General features: G+C 43.0%; 1 protein-coding gene across 1 annotated transcript; it reads right to left on the bottom strand.

The window, feature by feature from the left end:
• Positions 1-1,679: 1,679 nt before the first annotated feature.
• Positions 1,680-20,682, bottom strand: LOC114771722 (uncharacterized). Its single transcript, XM_028965047.1, has 3 exons — positions 20,561-20,682; positions 8,554-8,606; positions 1,680-4,651 (listed from the first exon to the last, which is right to left on the bottom strand). Exons 2-3 carry the CDS (start codon positions 8,583-8,585, stop codon positions 3,937-3,939), a joined length of 747 nt encoding a protein of 248 aa, XP_028820880.1. The 5' UTR covers positions 8,586-8,606; positions 20,561-20,682; the 3' UTR covers positions 1,680-3,936.
• Positions 20,683-23,907: the final 3,225 nt, after the last annotated feature.

Genomic DNA, 23,907 nt, shown 5'->3' with positions numbered 1-23,907 from the left:
AGGGTGATAGTAGCCTAGTGAGTAACACGCTCGCCTATGAACCAGGAAGCCCAGGTTCAAATCCCACTTACCTCCATTGTGTCCCTGAGCAAGACCCTTAACGCTGAGTGTCTCCAGGGGACGACTGTCCCTGTAACTACTGATTGTAAGTCGCTCTGGATAAGAGTGTCTGGTAAATGCCGTAAATGTCATGATCAATCCACAGAAATGCACACCCCTGCTCCTCGCGCGGGCGCCGCATGAATCCAAACTCCGACCACGCTCCGTCTTCGCCCATGCGGGCCTGCCCTCGTTTTCTACACAGGACACGTCTGGTGGGAGTGGAATGCGAATCCACGTGCTGTAAGATGCGCGCCCGCCGGTCGCCAGAATGATTAGCAGTGCCGTGGGGGCGAAGTGACTCCTTGATGGCATCCCAGCCTGTCCGCGGGTGGCCTCGGCTAAATGTCCCACAGTTCGGTGCGCACGCTGACATTTTAGCTCTCTTGATGTGTAAATTGGGGACGGGGCTCCGTGTTTTTCGTATAAATAACACACCGCAACTCCCCGTTTCTCCAGGGGCCTGGAGAAGCTCGTCTGGACAAACCAAACGCGAGAGAATGTCAGCGTATAGAATTCATGACGTGGACAGAAGGCCCAGCTCCCGTCCGAAACCAGGCTTTTGAACTTATTTTATGTGTTGTGCCATTTTTGGTCGAGAAAATCTGGAAAAAAGGATCCAGTTACTCATCCAGAGGTTTACCAACGTAACAACACCAACGCTCCTCGCTGTTTAAAAGCTCCAGAGAACAAGGGGTTTCCCACAGGATCTGCAAGTGGATCTCATGTGTGTCTGGTTCTGGACGGGGAAGTATCATGTCACATCACGTAACGCGCGCCAGAGCGGTGAGCATACGATCCTCTAACGCAGCTTGAGCCAGCCAGGGTGGGGAGCGTATATATTCCTGCCTTCAGCAAAGCAGATATGCCAGGCAGCCTGGCTATTTCGGGCTTCTTTTTACGGAACAGCGTCTCCGGGAGCGGCGGCAGTTCTGACAGGGTCATTCTCTGAGAGCGCCCTAATGGCCGTCAGGAGGGGACCCAGACGGAGCCTGTGTCGTCTGGCGCAGTATCGGTGTCTCGGGGCCTCGTCTGGCTCGCCGGGCTATTGTTGGATATGACCTCAGGGCCTGTCGCCTGCTAACAGCTGCATAGCCTACAATGTACGACCATGTGGCTTAATGGCTAAGTCGTCTGACTTCAGGTCAGGAGATTGAGGGTTCGAGTTCCCAAAATCTTGTAACCTGTAATCAGGAAGTTCTAATCCTGAGCCGCCAAGGTGCCACTGAGCAGAGCACCGTCCCCCCTGGTTAAATGCAGAGGACACATTTCGCTGTGTCACCGTGTGCTTGCTGTGCTTCACAATGACAATCACTTCACTTCTTAAATAATACAAGACATATACTCTATAAATTATACATATACTCTATAAATTATATATTGTTTTAATAATTGGAATGGTACAATTCCATTTCATGTAGTCCGCAACCATACCTTTTGGAGACCACAATGGGGCGATACCAAGTCTATCCAGATAATTTACATAATCCCATAATCGCTTACATTACACAATGAAAGAGTTTGGGTTCCACAAATGTATACAGTTAGATAGCGAATCACCAAGAAAATGTTCTGACTGTAGCTGCATGTGCGCGAACATCTAAGCACACACACCTGGAACAAGCTGGTTTTTGTTTGACTGTAGATGAACACCAACAAAAGGCATGCAGTGCATCATGGGATCACTGCCAAACGTGTACGCGTGTTTGTGAAGTGGGTGAGGACCTCTTTTTGTGCTACTGGATTTTTTTTTTTTTTTTCTTGTCTGGGACATTGACTTTCCACACCGCAGATCATGTGACAGTCACATTCTGTCTGAAATCAAATATTGTATTTATTTTTCCAGTGTGCATGACACAACACCGCCTCCTTCTCCTCAGCAGGACCTTCACTCGAAAAGCCTGTGAAATTACAGTATTGCCCAGTCAAAAACAGATCATCTATATGTTCACAACCATCTTGATTATAAAATATTTTTATATACATTGCATTGTTTTCTGAATCATAACACATGACAGGAAATATCAGAGCATGTTAATTGGCTGGATGCATAAGAAACAATGATTTTGGCCAACAAAAGGAATCTTTCATTACTGTTTCATTAGAAAAACCTTCCCATCAACCTTCAGTGAGACAATAACCTTAACAGGAGAAAAAAAAAAGCCAGGGCAATTCTCCTAAAAGTGCTTACAGCCACACAAAAAGAACAAGGATCAGCACATTGTCATAAGGCATACCACTGAGCCTAATATAATAACTATATTGTAACCCATATATTATTTCTGTGATTATTTTTATCCACTGGTTGGTTGGGACATTTATATTGAAAATATATTTAAATCTGTGAAATACATAGAAGGAGGGAGACTATCACTAAAATATATATATATTTTTAATATACAAAAATATACAGTATTTTATTTATACAAAAGAATTTTGATTATTTAAGAAAATTTCCAAGATTCAAATGTGTAATGTTAGGAAGTGATTGTCATTGTGATACACCGCAGCACAGCACACTGTGACACAATGAAATGTGTCCTCTGCTTTTAAGCATCACCCTTGTTGAGCAGTGGGCAGCAGTGTGTCGGTACTGTGCTTTGCTCAGTGGCACCTTGGCGGATCGGGATTCGAACTGGCAACCTTCTGATTACGGGGCCGCTTCCTTAACCGCTGGGCCACCACTGCCCCCTTTTATAACTATGTTTGATTGTATTCTGCTGAATGGTATGTCTTTAAAAGTTGTGAGGCTGTAACCACTTCTCTGAAATTCAGTGTTAGCCCTTGAATGGCATAGAAGGCATGAACTCCTACCTTACATTAATACATTCATCTGGATCTTCATACAAATATCAATAAACATTTGGGATTTCTGCCTGGCATAAACACTCGGGCTGTGGTCGTTATCGGATCCTATTTGGATGTGCAAACAGAGAAACATATTCCATGAAGTCGATGAAATGCAATTTGTCTCGGACAATTCTCTCAGAGATGAAAGGCTATTTGGTCCCGTTTACCTGCCTGGCCATTTAGGATCTTCCTCTTATCCAGATGCAGCATCCGGGGACAGAGCCTTCAGTGCAGTGTTAATTTCCGGGTGCACCAGGGCCCGTGGAGCCTCAGCTGGAGCGCATCCCGGACGAGTCTCGTTTGGCCTCAATTAGTCTGGCTATTTCTAATGATCTAATGTCACAGGCCAGACAAAAAAAAAATAACCCCACCAGTCAATAACCACCATTGTGTGCCAGGTTTAAGTCGTGTCACCGTCATCGAGACCTCCAGAGGCTGCCGTGGAGGGATGCAGTAATGACAAGGCCAAAACAGCTATAAATAACATTTTAAACAAGGTTACAAATCAAATGTGGCAATCCTACAAAAAAAAAACTCTTTAGGACAAGCTTTGTGTGTTTTTATGAATAATGTGTTTGTGTTTCTCCCTGAAAAATAGACTAGGTGTCCAAAAGACGTTCACAGTACGGAAGAATGAGACAGAACAAGGGTTCCGGGTTATTCCTGTTGGGGCCTCATCAGGTCCCCGACTTCCTGCAACTTCCTTTACAACAGAACCAAACAGGCATTGACATTTTTTTAAGGCGCAAAGAACAGACATGCAACCCATGCAATCTCTCTTCCTCCACATAGTCTCTGCACTTGGAATAAAAAAAAGAAATTGAACTTTGACCTCAGTAAAGAAAAAAAAAAAGTTTTTTTTCCTCCAATGAACGTTTTTTTGTAAACTGTTTAATATATCTGCATTGTTCCAGATGTCCTGGAGCTGCGTGAATGTCATTAATGGTTCTGTTGCGGGAATCCTTCTCCTACTGGATGATGGAGCCGTCACTCGTACTCCTCCCCAGCAGTGGCCGCTTCCAGGGCGGCCAGAGCCTCGGCAACCATGGAGTCTGTGATGCTCTGGCAGTCCTCACCATCCTCTTCCTCCTTCCTTTTTGTCACACGCTTGTCCATCACCCTGGGATCCTCCAGCCCTGCTGGCCTGGTCTCTCCTGACGACAGGCTGGTGGAGCTTGTGTGGATGTCCCCGGAGAGGACGCTCTCCTCGTCCCCCGTGTCCCCAAGATACTCAGGAGTGCTGCCCACGCCACTCTCCTCCTCGTCCTCCGAGACTCTGCAGTCCACCCCGTCTGGCCCCGTGTGGAGGTATGTCCCATCTGGAGGCTTGTCACTGGGAGCACTGGTCGTGAGTAGATCGGACACCTGACACGTGGGCGGGGAACTGGGAGCGGAAGGAGCGCATTTCAGAGTTGGGGTCTCGTTCGGATGGAGGATGTATACGCCCGAGTCCCCACCTCCTCCCGCGTTTTTCTTGAGCTGAGCGCCATGCTGGGAGTTGATGCGGTTGTTGTCGATGTGGAGCTTGCTGTTCCCATCGCTGGAGTCTCTGCTGCTGGCGTAGGCCTGGTTGGTGAAGCCCTGCTTCTTCTGGAGGAGGTCGGCATCACCTGAATGATGGTGCGGATGGTACAACGAGCTGGTGGTCCCATCCTGCTTATGCCCATGTACGTCCACAGGAACAGAGGGATCGTAAATGTAGCTGAGAGAAGAGAGGAAAAAACAATATTTATTTACATACTCAAATATATGGCATGCTGAACATCGATCAATTCGCACTGAATTTAAATGAAGTTTTATAAGTGACATGCTTTGCATGGGAGAGGCCCAGCATCTAACAAGCCTCCTTCTCCTGAATTCTTACTCTTGCACACACTGTACACAGACATGGGAGGGACATGGAGGACCCTACATCCTCCAGACCTTGCTATTTGCAGCATAAAAATATATCTATATTATAGTTGGTGTGAATAGATTATTGGATTTATTTGACAAACTAAGCATTATGACTGTGCACCGGATCAATTAGGCAAAAATACTATATTATTTTGTGAAAGGTTTGACCATGTTGAAAAAATGTATTGAAATATTTGGCAGGAGATCAATACAATATCAGTATTTCGTGTGTGATGGTGTTAATTTGTGCAGTCAGTTGTCACAACGCCGATGCTTGGTGCACTGCACCTTAATCTTTTTCCAATTAAATTACATAATGTGCGGCTTACTGCAGATTAATGGATGAAGTGTAAGCACCCCCATCTTTCAACTTTGGGGCCCTAGGCAAATTATTGCTTTCCCTACACATTTATGGCCATGCACTTACTGATAATCCTTAACAATTGAGATCTAGCTGAGGTCTAATTACATATTATGTAATTATTTATATCTTTAAATCGCATAGCAACAAGATCAATGTATTAATACAGTGATCGATCTGTATGCATGATGCATGACAAATGCATCAATCCCCAGCATGCTGAGAGTGAACTCTGGAAGCGAATTACAAGGTGCTGTCTTGGATGAGAGTGAATGCTGAAAAACGTTCCATTTTGCCCTACAGGCCAACTTTTTTAAAATGCTGGAAACCCAACACGAAGCAGGAGGAGACTGACGGGAACTGGAGAGGGTCGGGTTGGGGGGGGCACAGCAGCCGTCAGGTGACCACGGGGCGTGGGGGTCACCAGCGTTTTAGGCTGGCAGACACTTCCAACCGAGAGCCTTCTGCTGAGCACACATTTATACCTGCAGGAGAGCGACTCTCACAGAGCAGCACAGCACAGATCCCAACCGCTCACACACTTTCATGTACTTTCCTCTTGACTTTTATTCAGTGGAGACAAAAAAGGAACGAAGAAAACACGACAGCAACCACAACAAAGCAGAATAACCATGGAGTTGGAACAAAACATGACCTCCAAGTGTCTTTTGTGGTTAGCTATAAACTATTACCAGATATATATATATATATTCTTTTTGTTATGCAGCATTATTTACTACATTTACAGCATTTATCAGATGCCCTTATCCAGAGTGACTTACAATCAGTAGTTACAGGGACAGTCCCCCCCTGGAGCAATTTAGGTTTAAGTGTCTTGCTCAGGGATAAATGCTGTAAATGTAAGTTCTGATGCCTTCAGTGAGATTCTACCAACGTAAATGGTCATGAAAATAAAGAAAACACATTGAATGAGAAGGTGTGTCCAAACTTTTGGCCTGTACTGTAGTTATATAAGACATCAGTAAAAATCTAATCTAAAATGTATCCAAAGCCAGTGAAGAAAAGCAAAATGGTAAAATGCTAAACTAAAAGGCTAAATGATGACTACATTCATCATTTACATTACATATGGAAAATGGTAATTTATTCAAATACAATTAAGTGAATGGACAGTGACAGTGAAAAGGTTGAGCAAACTATGATATTTAATAGATATATTTCACAGCCACACTCAAGGTTAGATATCCTCCACTACCCCCAACACCATAATCCAAGATGACTGCCCCGAGGATCAAAAATTATCCTATTTACATGCTGTTTCAGATGCGTCTTCAAGTGGGTTGTAAACACTGTACGGTAAAACTTCTGTCTTCAAATTGGAGAATAATTATTCGTTCTCACCTGGCAATGGCTAACAAGCATATGTTGGAACACAGTCAACTCAAATGTGGCATTCTGCAAATGGAAAATGGAACACAGGCCAGACAATGACCCAATGCAGAAGTTGTGTCCCCCAGTAGGAAGTGAGAAACGAGATGTTCAGCTTCCAGTTTCTGGACTGAATTTTCTTCGACTGAATTTGCCAAATAAAAGCTAACTGGCCAACAGCCTGCTAACTTTCCGGTAGAATCCAGGAAAATAATTATTAAGTGAAATATTCTGCAAGTAAATAATTCTCATGAGAACAAAGTGTACATCCTAAACAACTAAATTACTCTACAAATCCTGTAGTTTGATCTCTTATGTGGAGGTCAGGGCTCTGATGCCAGTCAAGTGTCTATCTGCCCATCAGTTTTCATCATTTGTGCTTGTTGCCGTTCTTTGAGTGTGTACTTCAGCAACAGGTCCTTAGAAGACCTCTTCTCACAGATGAAGCATGAGAACACCTTCAGTTATTGTGATTTGCTGACTACAGACTTTTTTTTTTTTTTTTTGATCTGTATAAACATAGTTTTTGAGGCATTTATTGTCACACAGTCCCAGGGACATGACATTAAAACAATCATTAAGAAATAAAAAGAGTGCACTTTATTAACTGGAATATGTTTTATTATTAATCAGGGTTTTAAGATAATGATCTACTGCATCCAGACTGCATATGGTCTGATAACCAATGGGTTATTTCAGCTAATCAAAAGTTGGAATTTTGTTTCAAAATTATTTTTGTTGTCTTTTGAAAACATTAAAGACCATCAATTGAGATTAAATGTTGCTGCTGTCTTGCTTTGTTACAGCATACACTGTTGTTTACATAATATTGTATTACTGTGTCTAATATATATATAATATTATATAAATATAACCACCATTTTCATCATTTTTGCAAAAAGGCTCTATACTGTTGCATAGCCTGAACTACACCCCAGCATAAGCGACAATATTATCTGGGTTTTATTCGTTTTTTTTTTTTTTAGATATTTTTTTTTTAGCTGGTTGACAATTCAACTCAATCCCTGGTAAATATTGATGTTTAACTCGTGAGGAATTTGCACAGGAGGAATTTGCCCAGAGGAGATAACTGGCGAGTGACTCTGTTTACTTTCTGTTAGGGAACGCGTTAATGCTTCCATTTCTGATTACACAGTATCCACTCTGACATGACGGCACAGAGCTCCCAAGAATTAAGAAATATTATTTTTCCAACTTTTATCTATTAATTGGTACTCATGTGCGGTTCTTATTTTATTAGGTTCTTCACAGTCAGTTCAGAATTTCTCACTTTTAATAAAATAGCACTTATGGAAAAAAAAAGATCCTGATAATGAAGTGTTATGCATCATGTGACACACAAACACACATGCATAACGATAACAACAAATTCTTACCTTAATGCATTACAATTCAAAGTGAAAGTGAAGTGACTGTCATTGTGAAACACTGCAGCACAACGAAACGTGAGCAGTGGGCAGCCATGACAGGCGCCCGGGGAGCAGTGTGTGGGTATGGCGCTTTGCTCAGTGGCACCGCAGGGGCATCTTGGTGGATCGGCATTCCAGCTACGGGTCAGCAATTCCACCATTGCCCCAATTGTTTGTGATGCAGGATAATTACTGTCTTTGGCCAAACTGATAATATGAAAGGTCATAATGTCCGTATGACACTTACTTAAGTCCTGCAACAGAGTGAGTAGAGAAGACGAAGGATGGACAGGAGGGATTGTATTGTCACATGGACCTGCTGTCATACCAGCACACCAGCTCAGCGCTCCACAGCGTGTACATAACCGAGCCCTCCAACTGACACACCTGACGGGTGCGGCCCTGTCCCTCCTGACATGAGCTTCCCCCCATAGAAGATACAACTTACATTCCCCTCACTGTAATTGTAATTTTGTTCTAAGAATGCACTCACCGCAAGTGAGTGTGAATTTTAAACGCACTTCTTACCTTTTGATCATTCGGCAGCATCGGCAACCCATCTGGCCAACTGGGTACAGGAGCTGCGGAGAGGAAAAACGGAGGTGGGTGGGGTTGGCTGTTAGACGAGGTGTGGAAAGACGTGTGCTCTGTCACCCTAGATGCGCACTTGGCTTTTAGCGCCACACCCAGGGTGTAAAACTTGGCGCTAACCCTGCTACAGGGCTGAAGGACCGGGTTACATCATGGCCTCCAGGCCGGAGAGGATCAGTTTTACTGCTGTGGAAAACAAAACATCTCTTCCAGTGCCGCTGTGACCTCTACCATTCAGCAGAGCGCCGCATCAAATAACATCTACTAAATAAATATGGCGTGACATTATAAGGCCGAAATTAATCTAAGCAAACAGGCTCGTGCGGAATGTTCTGGTGACCTTACTCTGTGAATTACGTATGATTCCCTGTTCAATTTTCATTTTTTTTTTGTGCCCCCTGAATACCTCGGAGCCCCGGTTGCTGATAAGCTCCAATGTGTTAATCCATCATTACTTTCTGAAGAGCAGGGGATGAGGTGACCCCCTGCTTTCGCTCTCTTCCGCTCTTATACTCCCGCTTTGTCGTTCGGCTGGATCTGCGCCTCCGCTAACTCAACCCCGGCCTTCGCCTCTCTCTCCCAACGCCCGGTAAATTATTAATGGGGTGACTGGACTGGGTCTGTTTATGTGTTTAAGGAAGGACAAGGTGTCTTTTCCTCTTCCAATGTTTTTTTTTTTTTTTTTTGTCATTGTCATTTGTCTAAGAAGGCATGTGGCCCCTAGTGAGTGTAAGGTTGTCAATTTTCACTGATAACCATCTACTATTCATTAGAAATTTTTTCAAACTTTTCACAGCAATGCTACTCAAAGCCACGTTAAATATTAGCTGGATTACAGGACCTGTGTGTCGCAACGCTGCACAGATTCTGCTCAGCAATAAGCACAGTGGGACAGACCCTGAGAGGCTTGGACACGAATTACAGATAACGCCGGAGCGCCGTCATGGAGTGAAAGGGAAATGATCTGGTCTTGTGCAAATACGCAGCATTTACATATTCATTTTCCGCCATTTTCTTCTGAGTCACATTCTCCAAAAGATCGGAGGACTTCCAAAAGGACAGCTTTTATACAACATGACGAGGGGCACGGTCAACAAAACACCACAAATGAACAGTATAACTCAATTATGAAAAAATTGGAAATGGACAATGAATAGCTTACCTTGTTCCCTAACATAACCTATTTAGCTTATTCATAAACCCATCTAGAGTTCAACGCTAGACAACCACAAATTCCCGAGTTTAATTCTGACCTCTTGCCATAAAACTACAACGCTCAAACCCAAAATGTTTCACTTATTCAGTGTTGTACACATAGGTACGCATCGAATGAGACTTAATTAAAAATTTGATTTTTCATGTCCTTTTACAACCCTATGATTGGTGGATTTCCACAGTTAAAAAAATCTGTGCTCTGATTGGCTGCTTTACCACCCCATGTTTTCACCCACAGTGAGTTTTTCATTGCATTTCCTTTGATTTGTAATGTGCTTAAATTTGAGCAGCTTGTAAGGCTGGTCGTAGTCGAGATGGGGTAGAGACACGGTCCCACTGTGCAGAATTGCCCTATTTCAGTGACCTCTTTTGCTTAAGTGGGATTTGCATGTGAAGGAAGAGACAGAAATGTGTTTGAAGTCCAATTCTGGCAATATCTGATGGTACAGACAACTTGTTGCTTTCATTAGCACTGGCGTCTCGGTACAATTGATTTATTTTATAATTTGCTTGAAAAAGATATTCATTTCAGATAAAAAAAATCCCTTGTGTTCATTTAGACAATTGTTTATCACGATGTTTTATGTAATTATGTATGTAATGTGTATGTTACATGCTATGTGATTAGCTGCGGTTTGATTACATAATTTTTTTCAATTCCAGAAGAGGGCTAAAAAGCTACTGAAAAAATCCATTAAAAATGCATATCTGTTAATTTCAAGTTTCTCAAGTTTATGTAATTTGAAAAGAACCAGCAGATTCATAAAGTATAAAACATAGAGCACAGCAGCCAGCATGCTGACTTCACAAATTTAATAAGTATCTTTGTAACCTCAAACTCAACATTTGAGAACAAGGTTTGCTTATGAACAAATATTTGCTATTTTCTTGCTTAACAGTGTTCAGTGGTGCGACGGCATTCACATACTTGGTATAAAATGTGTACTTTTTTCTCTCAACATTTCACAGCATTGAAACCCCCCAGATAAACAAGATTTTTTTTAACGTTTTGTATGCAAGGTGGGTTACCATTGCTGCTTTCTGTGAGTCAGTACCTGTGAGGTCATACGCTGATCTTGTATTGCCTACCAACACGCAGCTAGAGAGTAACAAAGCTCCCCATTACAGTCTTTCACTCCTGACACTGACCTATGGATTTTTCATTGTGCTCCTCAGCACCGATGCCTTTGCAAGCACATTGGCCAGTCATTACAGGACAGCACTGGGTTTACACCTCCAAGCCCCTCAGTTCGGTTCACCCTCGGGCTGTTTGTTCATCAGTGCAGGAATCATGCAGCAGCTTTGTAGGTAACTCAAGTCAGGATCAAGGGAGAAGCACCTGCTGATGTGGAAGCTGGCGCAGAATCTGAATGAAAAGGGGAATCAGATTCAATACTGAGCGAGCGGCTGCCGTGTATATACTTGGGGTACATGGGCATGCCCCTGTTTGTAAAACCAGCCAAACTGGTTACATCAAACATGGCGCTTATGGAACTGCCTTATTTATCATTGATGTTTTTGCATGCCTGTGTTTGGCATATGGTAATATGATAGCCCTGGCCTAATAGTTTTTTATTCCCGCAGATGAATGCCCGACAAACGCACCGGTGATTAAGCTATTGATTTAAATCAGACAATTAGCACCCAGCGGGCATAGGCAACAGCAAACACCTGCAATCCGCGAAGACGGACAATTACCGGAGAAGCATGCCGCGCTTAAGGACATTTTAATTTCTTAATCTCGTGCATTTTCAGTGTTGTGACTTTGGAAGTCAGTGCCTTTTTTTGAAATGGCTACCACCACTAACTCACGCATTCCTCTCTCTCCTCTCCAAGTTCCTGCATGCAGTGCAATGGTCACATTACCAGAAGAACGGTAAGAGGAAGTTACAGGAGCTGCAGGGAACTGCCATGTCACCTCACATGAAGGTAAAGCAAACATTTAGCAAAGCTTTCGGCACATGAAGGCCAGGTCATGGTCAGTGTGGCTAAGAGGTGGCATTACAAGGAATGCACTGATACTAATAACAGTATGGAGGACTAGTAAGTGATGAGTATACAATAATAGCTGTGAAAAAAAACATCCCATCCTCTTGCACCACCCCAGATTTCCTGCATAAAATGACTCCTCGTGCCTCTATCGTGACTGTGGTAATGGTGAACTGAAGTTGTTATAGTCTTGCTGAGCCTAAAAGGGGTCACTAACCCTTTAACCTACTGTTTGTAAAACTCTATTTTCTATTTTTCTGCAATTTGAGGAATTGGCTTGCCATTGTGTTTGCTGATGTCACATTTTTTCTGTTTCTTCTGGCTTTTTGTTAAAAGTCTTAGTACCCTCATTTCACTTCACTTTGACGCTAGTGTCAATTATAAGTCCAGTTTATCACGAGTCACACCCAAAGTTTATCCAGTTTATCGCAGAGAGGGACACCAGACAAAGTAAATTCACCCTAGTTAGGCTGTCCTAGTTAGGGTTCAGGGCCACTGTAGCACCAATATACCACTATAACCACATATTTCAGTATCGGTCGTACAGTGCAACCGTCTGCCGCTGCTTCTGTTTGTTTTTCTCCGAGACATGGAATCAAGCGCCCAGACTACTGGCAGACCCCAGTGAAGAGACCAGCAAATAAATCCTGGTTCCTGACAACTGCTTAACAAGGACATACCATGAAACAAACCCGAGGGGTCACCACAGCCACCACCACCGTTACAACTACAGCTATAGGGATCTTCAAATGGACCAGTAACATCATTATGGACATGTAATCTAGACCATGGCACTGACTACATCCTGGACTTCTTCCAACCCTACAACCATAGGACTTTATATTCATATCCAACCCTGCACTGACACCATTTGCAGGCTGCACTCTACCCTGGAAGGGGGTCCCTCTCTGTATCACTCCTTCCCAACGTTTCTTCCTTTCTTTTTTTCTCTCTCCTAGAGTTTTTTTTTGTGTGGAGTTTTACCTTGTGGCAGAAGGGTCAAGTGTGGGGGGGTGTCAACTGTAGAGCCGGTCAAAGCCCATTGAGATATACTGTATGTGATTTTGGGCTATATAAGAAATAAATGATGTTGTTGTTGTTTCAATGTGTCAATCTGAAATGACCCAAAAATAATATTCAAGAGGTCTGTGAGCTTGCTAAAGATATAGAGGTTTGTAATCTGCTCTGGTCCCATCCCAAACTGACATGGCGATGAAATCACTGAAAAGTTGGATGGTGTCCACAAAATAATAATGAGTTTGTTAATAATTGGAAGTTCTGGAAGTGCTGCTCTCATTTCTAGTAATCTGACCTACACATTTTACTCCATATTGGCACCCAAGAACACAGTCCAGGCAGCAGTTATCCAAACTGCCTGCTGGACACCTAGTAAGCCCACCCAGTCACTTCCACTTTTTTGAGGACTGTGTCTGTTCCCCGCACTAGAAAATCTATATAAGGAAATCTAATCGTGTTTGTAAATTCTTCAGCAAATTTCTACTCCAAAATTGTGGTGGACAACAACTAAGATGATCGTAGTTGGTGACTTAAATGTTCTTGTTGACAAGTTAGATTATTCCTTAAAAATCACTTTTTATTTCTATTCCTAAACCCAAAGTAAACACTAGCCTGGAAATACAGTCTGCCCAAATATCGAAAAGCTCTTTCCTCTGCTAAAGCTGTTCACCTGCTATCTTTGATAGAACAATCCTCAATTCTAATTTGACATCTTGATAGACTAACACAGCTAATGATAATTCCATAGAGCCAACAACTGCAATACCAGAGTGAAATTCAGGGTTCCACAGGGTTCAGTTACTGGGCCCTTTGTTATTTCATTGTACATGCTGCCACTCAGTCAATTAAGTCTGTAGACATGGGGTACATTCTTATTTCTATGTAGATTACACCAAGTTCACTACCACTACCTCTCTAAACTAGAAAATTGTCTGAAGGACAACAGAGACTGGCTGAACCGCAGTTTCCTCATGCACCACATAAGACTGAAGTGTTGGTGATTGGTCCCAAAGGGGCAAGACATGGATTGACAGAGTATAAATTGGAGTGTGCTGTTTGTTTCAGTTGGTCCTACTACATCTATAAAGAATTTGCGTGTGACCTTCTAAATACTTCCAGGACTGCCACCTAAGAAACATTGCAAGAGTTAGGAAGTTTCTAATTAGTTCTCGCATTCATAACATCTAGACTAGATTACTGTAATTCTCTGTTTTCTGGTTGCTCTGCTGCTTCATTGAATAAACTTCAGCTCATCCAAAAACAGCTCATCTGTAGCCAGTGTTCTTACACACACTAGAAGGTATGATCATATTACTCCTGTATTGTCTTCTTTCCACTGGCTTCCAGTTATACTCTGTATTGACTTTCAAGATTATGCTTATCACCTAGAAAGCTTTGTATGGTCTTGCTCCTGTTTAATAGTCCCCTCATAACCAACCACGCTCTCTTCATTCTCTGTGAGAAAGCTCACTGGCTGTCCTCCCCACAAAGTCACAGCTGGACACAGAGCATTTGCTTATAGAGCCCCAAATCTTTGGAACAATCTTCCAAGGAATGCACAGGGTTCAGACACGGTATCAGTATTTAAATTATACAGTCTAGCCTTTAACAACACTCCTCTCACCATTATTAACGCTGTAGTAGTTTAGTGCGGCTTTTCTCTATCCTTCACAGTGGAGTGGATGGTAACTCCTAGGCCTGCGGGAGTTTCCTGGTTCGGAGCGATCACGTGACATTGCCGTCTGCATGGCCCTCTGCTGACCCCCATAGTCACCAGGCGTTTTGTGATCGTGTACATTGTAAAAAGTGCCATATAACTAAGGATTGATTTGTTGATTGATTTTTCGCACTTGGGTCCGAGCTTGTTTCCCTTGTGTGACAAGTTCATACTGCATCAGTTCACACTGCATAGTTCGGACTCTTATTGTGCAGACATGAACGTCGGACACGTCGAATGACTGCACAATCCACATTGCAGCCATGATGCAAGGTGTGGTTAACAGCACGTATATATTATAAGTGCACATTTAGATTCTAAGTGCGGCTACTTGCATTCATTTTACAAATAACTAACTGGTGTCAAGAGAAAAAAACAAGTGACATCCAAGCAGCTGCTCTCACAGGCTAATCTGGACACTAGGGCCAGGGTCCACAAGTTCACCAGAGCACCAGATGTCCGGCCACAGAAGCCCAGAGCTGTCTAGCTGGGTGGAGACACACCTGACTCCGGCCCCTATTAAAAATGCATGTGGTTTCTCACTCCTGGGCTGCGGGAATCTCGGCCAAAATAAGAAAGCGTGAGGGCTCGCCATCTAAGCAGCAGATGGTGGGACTTCGGCGGTTTGTCACAGAGTGGTTCCTCAGTGCTTGTACTCCAGACCCCCATAATGCATCTGGACATCGCCGCCTAGGTACAGTGAGTTATAAGCCGTTCTTGAGCTGGTGGGGCAGTGCCGGCTCAATGATAGATTGTACTCCAGCTCTAGAGGGTTAAACTCCTGCCTGTGTGACCTGTATTTTAGGATCCTGATCACTGTGACCCAGGATGGGACATTAGTCATAAACTGGCACTGCCAGCGTCTGAAGCAGCAGCACCATTTTACAGCCTTTGAACCCATTTGACTGTACGGCACTCTGTTGTTCCGTGACAGATAGATTAGAGGCGTATTAAAAGCAGGTGCGTAACGGGGGAATAATGCATCTAGCGGCTTCTTAGCAGAACGGTGCCAGTGGTTTTCATTTTTACAACAAAGTTGAAATGGGAATCGTTGAGACGGGGAAGGGGGTGGGGGGGTGGAAGATGAATAGCGCGATAAAAGTTGGATTGCTGGATAATTGCTCAGAAAGTCGTATTGAAAGCAGCAGCCCATTCGGCTGCCAGTTCTTTTCAATTTAAAGAAAAACCCATTGCTCAGGTGGAGGCATGAGGTGGGTGTCCTATGATGGTGGTAGTGGGAAAAAAAAATAGAAATAATCAACCGGGAGTAACAGAGCGGTATTTCAAATTGAAACCCAGGGCACCTCAACCAACCAGATGCCAAGAAATGGCTCTTCTCTGTGCTATCTTCCTCAAAACATGCTTCTGTGAAATAGACAAAGAGATACATAGGATTTGACAAAAACACCAAGGACACGTACACAAAGCATGTCTTTCGCCTACACGTCCTGCCTTTCACGGCACCACAGAGATATGCGACATATTATCAACCCATCCATCTTTACAGGTACAAAGACACACGAGATGATTGAGCGCTTGTTGTCAGCCTCAACATATACCATGTCTTTCCCTACTGGTGCACCTGTATGGGGTCTAGTGACAATAAAAAGATCCGCATTATCCGTCCTCTCTTGAAATGGGTTAAACACAAAATGGGCGATTAAAAAATATTTAAAAAAGGGGAATTTAACTTCCCCCCAAGAAATTAGAATTTAGAATGTTGAATTAAAATACTTTCAGACGCAAAAGAATATGGCTAATGGTACAATAGGTATGATAAAATTCAATAATATGAATTACAAAAAAATAGTAAAATATGCTAGGCTATTTCCCATCTTAGGCGGGGTTTGTGAGAACAACAATAATTAGACAATGTACATAAAACCCTATGTAAGGATTTAATTGCCATTGTAAATCTTTATACTTTACTGATATAACCTCCAACCACTTATTTTGACTCATTTGTCATCAGTTACCATTTATGAAGTGAAATAAAAATCTATTTCTAAAAACTTAAAGTAGCTACAACCATACAGTAGATGGTTTGAAATATAAAAAACATAATACCTGAAAAGTCAGCATTTACCAGAATACTGAGAAGCATATCACAAGCATTTCCTGTAGGTGAGGGTGTGTGCTAAGAAGTGGGCGAACTGGTCAGATGAGACATTCTCTTCTCCTGGTCTCTCTCTCTCTCTCACAGATTTTCAGTGTCTCTCGGCCACACTGCCCACCCCTATATTTTCTTGTATTCGAAAAGAAAATGCTGCGTGGCGTGATTTGTGCCCTATCTTTATAGCACGTCATGCCACAAACATACTTGGTTGCCAAAGTGCTGAGAATAACATCCCCCCTGTTCCACCACATAGCCACCCTTATTTCCCGTTCTTTCCCTCACTTTCACTCTGTCGTTCCTCTGGTAAATTGACCAAATTGACCTTTCTGCATTATCAAGAACTGTGTGATAATAGCGGAGAAGTAATAGCCGAGTAACCAGCTAAATGAGGGTGTGAAACCCCTCATTGCATTCCTGAGAAGGGAAACTTGCCCTATGTTCATATATAAATGCAAATACCAGCGTCTTATCAGACATTACACCACTTGCCAAATAAAAAGTCACAAGTGGCCATGTATTCACGTCCAAACACCACAGCCCGTTCTTATCATTCGGACGGTTGATAGGCTTGTCATTTGTGAACTTTGCCTGAAACCTTTCCTTTAACTTAATCCCTCAGCCCCTACAAGCCCCTTGTTTGATGTTAAACATTGAAGAAATGTTTCAAACCATTCTGTCATAAGTGTATTTTATTCCTTTTAAAAGCAGAGTTTTTTCCTTCCTTGTTGGCATTGTGTCAACATGTGAGAAAAGTACACACATTCGCCTGAACGGCAAACACACACAATGACGTTGCATTTGAGGATCCTGTTGATTTGACTAAGGCAGGTAAGGCCAGGTGCGTTGCCGTGGTGCTCGTTGCCATGGGCGACCTGTCATGACGATGCACGTACACAGAGCGCTCTCTCCCGAGGTGCCTGGTTGGCTTAATGGCTTAATGGCCAACCAGGCACGCAACACAAAGACAACAATCAAGGCAATCATTTCCATCACTACATTTATTACAGGAAACAATGGATCGGATGCAGATGTACATCTCGTCAACTTGGAATCAGATCTTCCATCCCTAAAGGAGCCATGTTGCCTGGACTAGACTTCAGCGATGTGTAATCATCATACGAAAGGCACGCAGTTGACACAACAAACACTAATTTTCGGCTACCATGGGATTATCGACGAGGGAGCTGGGACCTCCAGGCTGTTTGTGTGCTTTGAAAAGCCACCAGTCGGGCACCCCATGCAAAACCAACAGGCAGAAGCAGAACGAGTGCGGCGGAGAGAAAAAGCCCTTAATGGCCAGCCTTACCACGCTTATGGGGATGCAAATACATTCAAACAGGAGTGAAAAAAATGATAGGGCTGCCAGAGAGAGACACACTGTCCAAAACATGAGCAGCAGGATCCCAGCAAAACTCACCTGAATGAAGATTCTTTTACGTTTTCAGTTGATCAGTTCAAATAAAATTGCATTCAAATAAAGGTTTAAGTACAGCCTTAACATGCAAACAATAAAAGCATTTTATTCACTCTTGTGGGATTCTGACCATTACATTAAGCCGACACGCAACTTAATCACTAGCAACTTAATCACTAGCAACTTAAGTAATAAGTGACACACAACTAGCTACTGTGCGATTTTGGTTAATAGTTTAGTTTATTATACACTAAAGTTAATTACGTTTACGAATCTATTTTACACAAATGACCTAAGTGTAATTAAAAAAAAATTATAATTTCAGTTGTTGAATTGTGACCAGATTAACGTTTTTTTCAGATCTGCATACCCCAAGATGCCATATGATGTTCTCCTGAGAGGTTTTGCCAACCTTCTCCTACAATTATTTGTGACCTATTATTTTACGGTATTTAATAGTCCAAATCTACCAAAACGCTACCAAATAAGCTGTTTAGGTTTGCACTTGCATTTTTTCACGAAACTTGACTTAACAACGATTACCCAAATGTCATTTTGTGAGAACATTCAGTGGCTGAACTCTAGCAAGGGCTAGAAATGGCGATATGTATAAAGATAGCTTTGGCCGTTCTGCTTTGCCGTTCAGAGTGGCAGCTGGATCTGGAATTTGTCCCCTTATATCCTCATAATGGGAAAGGTTACCTCCCCTTTCTCATGCTTATTTCACCCAGAGAATTTCACACCCATCCCCTAACACATTATCTTCCAAATGTGCAAAGCATTGCAGTTACTCGGTGACTACTATTTTAATTCAGTCTGAAGAACCAGTGGGTTAAATAATTTAATTTATTTCTAGAAAAACGCTGACACGGCTTCCTGTCTGTCTGGTGAATGGTGTTGATGACTTCTATAGGTCGCTCTACTCATCCCACCTCTCTCCTCCTCTTTAGCATTTAAAGCTACAGACAAATCTCTGGATCAAAGCGACTGAATTTCGGAAAGACACTTCAGTTACAGTATTAGGGGACCACTAAGACTTATATAAAAGCAATAAATAATTTCTGTCAGGGGACCTTTAAACGTTTGGCTCTAGCACTAAGGATGTAGACTGAACACCATCTGAACACCCATCCCAGTCCAAGAGAGTATGGTGGCCGTCATGGTAGGACGCACGTTCACTAGGTAGAGCGTAAGGCCCAACCTAACCTTATGATGCATGACTTGTGAATGACATACTCCATTTCTGCTGATATACAGTTACAGTCTGAGCCGGCAGGCTGTAACAAAACCCGCAATCGCCTGCAAACCTACATGGCCCTCAGTGGGCCGAGTTAAACACCACTGACTAACGTGGACTGAGCCACATGGTAAACGGATGGCATCAGCCGTCTGGACTCCCAGCTCAGTCTAGTGTCGCCCTTGTTGAAGGCCCGTAGGGTCCGTTCTTACCAAAGCCGGAAGCGAGCTCCCCCTGGAAAGGAAACTTCAGCGCTGTCAAACTTTGCGTTTATACAAAACAACGCAGCGGCATGACCTCACGGTACCTGCATGCCGCACTTTCAGCAAACATGCCAGGGCCACCCAACAGTAAACAAGGGCCAAGTTTACTATGAAGTAACCCAAGGGAGAGCTTTTACCGTCAGAGTCAGGCCACATGTGCTGTTATTCTCCTGACGAAAGATAAACAAACCCAAACTTTGGCGTGTGATGTTAATCCATCACTTATTAACCTTATCAGCTACGCTGGCTCCATGAACCCAAAGCCAGCAAGCAGGTGCATCAACCAACACACACTCCAAAAGTTCCTACTCTACATCAGAAAACATTTACATCAACCGAAACCTTCCAAAAGTTACTACTCTACATTAGAAAACATCTACATCAACCAACACACCTTGGTTGCGGCATGGGCAGTGGTGGCCTAGCGGTTAGGAAGCGGCCACGTAATCAGAAGGTTGCCGGTTTGAATCCTGATCTGCCAAGGTGCCACTGAGCACTGCTCCCCGGGCGCCTGTCATGGCTGCCCACTGCTCACCAAGGGTGATCGGTTAAATGCTGAGGACAAATTTCACTGTGTGCACTGTGTGCTGTACTGCTGTGTATCACATGTGACAATCACTTCACTTTTCCAAAAGTTCCTACTCTACATCAACCAACACTCCTTCCAAAAGTTCCTACTCTACATCAGAAAACATCTACATCCACCAACACACCTTCCAAAAGTTCCTACTCCGTCATAAAGCATCTACATCAACCAACACATCTTCCAAAGTTCCTACTCTACATCAAAAAACATCTACATCAACCAACACACTTTCCGAAAGTTCCTACTCTAAACAGAAAAAACAATCTACATCAACCAACCACACCTTCCAAAAGTTCCTACTCTACACCAGAAAACACTACATCAGTCTGTGAAACCTGTAATAACGCATAAATATATGTGGAATAAAACTACCAGGAAGGTTGCAGGTACCTGCTCCACTGCTGAAGGTGTGGCCGCCTGTGGCTTCTCCTTCCCGGCGGGCCAGAGAGAGTTTCCCCAGCCGTCAGCCGGACGCGGGCAGACGCGTCGTCATCGCGCTCTGAGTCGCTTCTGTGCTGCGGGAGTGAGTAGGGGAGGAGGAAGGGGAGGAGGAGGAGGAGGAGGAAGAACCTCCCCTCCCGTGACTCCGTGACTCCGCGCCTCCGATGCCGGAACATGTGACGAGGGGTCAGGGGATCCCCCTCACCCCGGATTTTACAGGCTGCAATCCAAATCCAAAAAAATAATAATAATAATAAAATAATAATTTTGCACCAGAGGATCACAAAGCCACAAAGTCAGAGTTTCAAACTCCACTCCACATAACGTGTCTCTAGGGGGACACTGTCCCCTTATCTACTGATTATAAGTGTAATCTTTATTTTAATTTTTTTTTGCAGCGACATGAATAATGTACATTTTAAGTAAAATTAATTACACTGTAATGTCATCATTTCTTTCTCCATTTCAATAATAAAAAACAACAACATGTTGTTAATATGTCAGGATCTTTTTGGAAATTCTAAAGCAGCAGATGCTGTTTGTATCCTGGTCTACTCACACCGGGGTGTATGTGGCAGTATTTTTTATTGACTCCCTGATTGCATTGGCAGATTTTAGCAGATTTTATTATTTTATATGATTGCATTGGCAGATTTATTACTGTGAATATACTCAGGACCTATTTACATGAACATTAATATGACTATGTATATTAAAGAAGAAAGTACAGTTGCCATGACTCAAATTTTCAGACAAATTCACCTGGATGACAGAGAATCCTCACAGACATTAATAAGAATGGTTCACTCGCCTCGCTTGTAGTATTTCTGATTCTTCTCATTTTTGTAGAATAACGCGCTTTATGGCATGTTCACATGCTGTTCGGTCAAGTTTGTCCTCACGGCCGGGGCTTTATTTTTTTTCCTGTATGAAAATCCGCTCCTGCTGGCAGTTCCAGCTGCAGAGTTTTTCCATAATGAACAGGATGCACTATGTCCAACGTAAATTCAAATGAGCAGCATCACAGACGTGTGTTTATACATGTTATACACGTTTCTTTATGACATTCTTTAAAACATTATCATATTATAATAAAACAAATATTTTAGTATAAGATTAAGTTGCATACATCGCTATGTGATACAATTGTGTGGTTATAATATATACTGTGTGTATTTTGTATACTGTAGGATAGGGCAGTGGTGGCCTAGTAAGTAAGCGGCCCCGTAATCGGAATGTTGCCGGATCGAATCCCGCCAAGGTGCCACTGAGGTGCCCCATCCCCACACACTGCTGCCCGGGAGCCTGTCATGGCTGCTCACCAAGGGTAAAGGTTAAAAACAGAGGACACACCGTGTGCTGTGCTGCAGTGTTTCGCACTGCATAGTCGCAACATTCATCACTTCATCACTCCTGTGCTGGAGTGTGGGTGTCCGTTTATGTGTATTTTCTGAGGTCACGCGGTGCCTAATTATTGTAAATAGTAAATTTTCATGATCATGTTCTTAATGCAGGCCACACACCCTAATGTTCTCAATGCAGTAATGCAGGGCACTAAGAACATTGACATTAAGTAGACCCCTTTCACATCAGCAGTGCTGAAATGGGTGGCTTAGTCCCAGCTGAACGATGAATGAAAGAACCAGGATGCAGGAACGCCACTAAAAAAAGAAGGGCAGTCACCAGGCTAACAGCAACAACAACAGCAAAGAAAATCCCTCCACCCCATGAGCAAATACAAATAAAATAATTCTCGGAACCTCCTTTGTCCACTTCAGGTGTTGGCTCGCATGAGTCCATGGCTTGGAAAGGTAAACTTGCCCCACCCGTTCTAGCTTTCAGAGTGTCCGGTTCTGGGGAACCTACTACAGATAAAAAGTCATAGCTTTTAATGCTGTGGAAACTTCCTGGCAGAACAACGACCTACCTACCCTCGGGATACAGCCATTGTGGTTAACCAAATATTAACTACTCAGAATATTTTAAAACTATGTTAAAGGTGAAATGTGTAAGTTTGAGCAAATTCATAGTCCAACAAACAGGGGGCAGTATTTCACAAGAAAGCAGACATGTCCATCATATTCTAAAAAAAAGTCATAGTCTTAGTCTAAAAAATATATTCTGAATTAACATATGTGTTAATGAGTGAGATGTGTGTCAAGAGCAGACTCTTCATGGCTAACTTCAGTAAATACAGTTGCGTCTTTAACCAAAAAAATATTTTTTAAACAAAAATCATTAGAAATTAATGTAAAATAAAGAACAAAACATGGCAATTTATTATAGATTTTAATTTTGCCTTGTTTTTTTTTCTTGTTTTGAATGAAAAGACATAAAAAGACATACAGACATACAAAAAGGCAACAATTAGAAAAAGTGTCTACTTGTCTTGAGTCAAAAAAAACCTTGTGGGAAACTGCAAGGAATGTCAGCTTTATCTCATGTACAACGTCCATCATCAGGCCCATTTGAGGTGGAGGTGTTGAAGTCCAATCCTTCACTCAACCAGGTAACAATTGAACAAAGGTGAAGCATGCAGAGCGCGCAGTGGAGTCTGCATGAGGAATGTTCTGGCTGAGGCTACCTTCACAGCAGTCAACATGCACGTAAATGGGTGGGGTTGGTCAATGGGTTGGTTAAATGATGATTAAAAAAAAAAAAAAATATATAAGACAAATAAAAAGTCTATTGTGTGATTTGGTTGTGACAAAAATATATCTACCAGTTCAATGTGTTGGAAAAAACTGAGCTAACCACCACTCCCAAACACTGCCAGAAACTTCCTGTGATTTCACTACTGATGGTGCTTTAACAACATCTCAGCACACCTGGCAACGTTCCTTCCATTCCAGCCCTTCTACACGCTCGGCCTGATCCGAAGCAGTGACTTCACTCCTCCGGGAGTGGCTGATGCTTGCTGCCGACCCTATTCTGCCGAAAGTTCATGTCTTACGATGTGACCGTAGGAACAAAACAACATCACACCAGACAGGCCGTTGTCTTACACTGTTTAGCCCCACAGGGTTGAAGGATCCTTTTCTGAGTGTAAACAGCGTAAGAAGCGGGCTGTTATGAATATGGGAGGCGGGGTTTAATTTGTCTGTGGGAGGCGGAATGCGCTCCTCTGGCCAATGCGGCGGCTCCTTTTTCACGGGGATTGACACACGCCGTCTGCAGACCTGGGCTGGATCCTGTCACAGTGGAGGGCGGGGCCAATACACTGATCAAGAGCCCATTGTTGCCGTGGAGACGGCACACGCGCCACAGCTAGAGGGAGTGCTGATGAGAATTTGAAT

This window comes from Denticeps clupeoides, unplaced genomic scaffold (assembly GCF_900700375.1).
Source record: "Denticeps clupeoides unplaced genomic scaffold, fDenClu1.1, whole genome shotgun sequence".
Taxonomy (NCBI): Eukaryota; Metazoa; Chordata; class Actinopteri; order Clupeiformes; family Denticipitidae; genus Denticeps; species Denticeps clupeoides.
The sequence above is the reverse complement of the archived record's forward strand: the minus strand, read 5'-3'. Positions and strand labels throughout refer to the sequence as shown.

Coding starts and splice junctions, on each gene's coding strand:
- LOC114771722 (XM_028965047.1), bottom strand. CDS start 8,585: ATGGGTTGCCGATGCTGCCGAATGATCAAAAG. Junction 4,652..8,553: donor TGCTGCCGAATGATCAAAAG/GTAAGAAGTGCG, acceptor CTCTTCTCTCAG/CTACATTTACGATCCCTCTG.